At 49.7% G+C, this 1,214-nt stretch overlaps 1 protein-coding gene across 1 annotated transcript in view; it reads right to left on the reverse strand.

Moving 5' to 3' along the window:
* Window positions 1-674: 674 nt before the first annotated feature.
* The window catches only part of SIX3 (SIX homeobox 3), a 3,406-nt gene continuing 2,866 nt past the window's right edge, over window positions 675-1,214 (reverse strand). Inside the window, exon 3 of the mRNA XM_004686237.2 lies at window positions 675-1,136. Coding sequence (XP_004686294.1) covers window positions 944-1,136 — 193 coding nt within the window. The 3' untranslated portion in view covers window positions 675-943. The remainder of the gene's footprint in view (window positions 1,137-1,214) is intronic.

The following is a 1,214-nucleotide window of genomic DNA, read 5'->3' on the forward strand; positions in this document are numbered from 1 at the left end:
GCAGGGAAGGAGAAGAGAGAAAGAAAGAGAAAGGGAGAGGAGAAAAAGCAATATCATATACAGGCAATTTCTACACATATATTACAAACTGGGAAAATGACCGATCATTAAGATATACATAATTCATATAAAATTTTGAAATAAAAATAAAAATCTGTTACAGTCATAACTATTCTTTTTCCACATTTATAACCAGTACCCACACAGGCAGTGACAGAGTGGAGAGAAAAAGGTGCTTAAGGAAGAAAATGATTGTCTGCTGAACAAAAAACAGAAGATTGCATCTTGTTTGACCAATACTTGGACTTAAAAACAGAGAGAGAAAGAGGGAAAGAGGGGGAGAGAGAGAGAGAGAGAGAGAGCAACAAAAGGCTTGAGAAACATTTGCTATTTCCCTCTCGAGTTCTTTTTTTAAAAAGCAAACTCAGAACGGAGATGGCAGTTTTATTTTTTCTCTTTTTGTCTGTTTTGCTCTTGTCGTCGTCGGTGGTGGTGGTGGTGGTCGGTTTTTGTATAGTCGACTCTTTTTAATCATTTTAAACTAGAGAGAATATTTTCCCAGATACAAATAAATCGTCATGCAGGTGGGGTGCCGGGTCCGTGGGAACCGAAAGGAGAAGCCGTGCTTGTCCTAGAAAGTATACAATTGTCACCTCTTTTATGTTTTCTGCCCGCAACATCAGCGTTTGTGACTGTCTGTTGGCGTCGCCGTCCTTTGGGGTGGCCGTGGTGGTAGATGGTGGTTGGGGGTTGTTGAGAGTTTGCGTTTAATTTATTGTTCTTGTTTTTTAATGTGTATTTTGGCTGGGGTGGGAGTGTGTGTACGTGTGTGCATGATTGTGTGTCCTGATTTCGGTTGTTCTGGGGATGGAGGAGGAAGAGGAGGAGGGCGAGGAGGAGGGCACAGAGGAGGGGGCGGAGGGGAGGAGGGCGGCCTTGGCTATCATACATCACATTCCGAGTCGCTGGAGGTTACCGAGAGGATGGAGGTGCCGGTGTCCGCGCGCTCCGTCAGGCTGGACACGCTGGTGGTGGGGCTGGCCGCCGTAGACGGCGACTCCGCCGAGCCGTGCGTGGGGCAACCGGGCTCGGCCAGCGAGCGCATGCCGCTCGGCCCGATGGCCTGGTGCTGGAGCCTGCGGGAGACAGAGAGCGGCGCCCGCCCTGACACAGCGGCCCCGCTACCGGCTCCGCCAAGCCGCCTCCCCGCGCCC

The sequence above is a fragment of the Condylura cristata genome, unplaced genomic scaffold (genome assembly GCF_000260355.1).
Source record: "Condylura cristata isolate star-nosed mole 26May11 unplaced genomic scaffold, ConCri1.0 scaffold00020, whole genome shotgun sequence".
Lineage (NCBI taxonomy): Eukaryota > Metazoa > Chordata > Mammalia > Eulipotyphla > Talpidae > Condylura > Condylura cristata.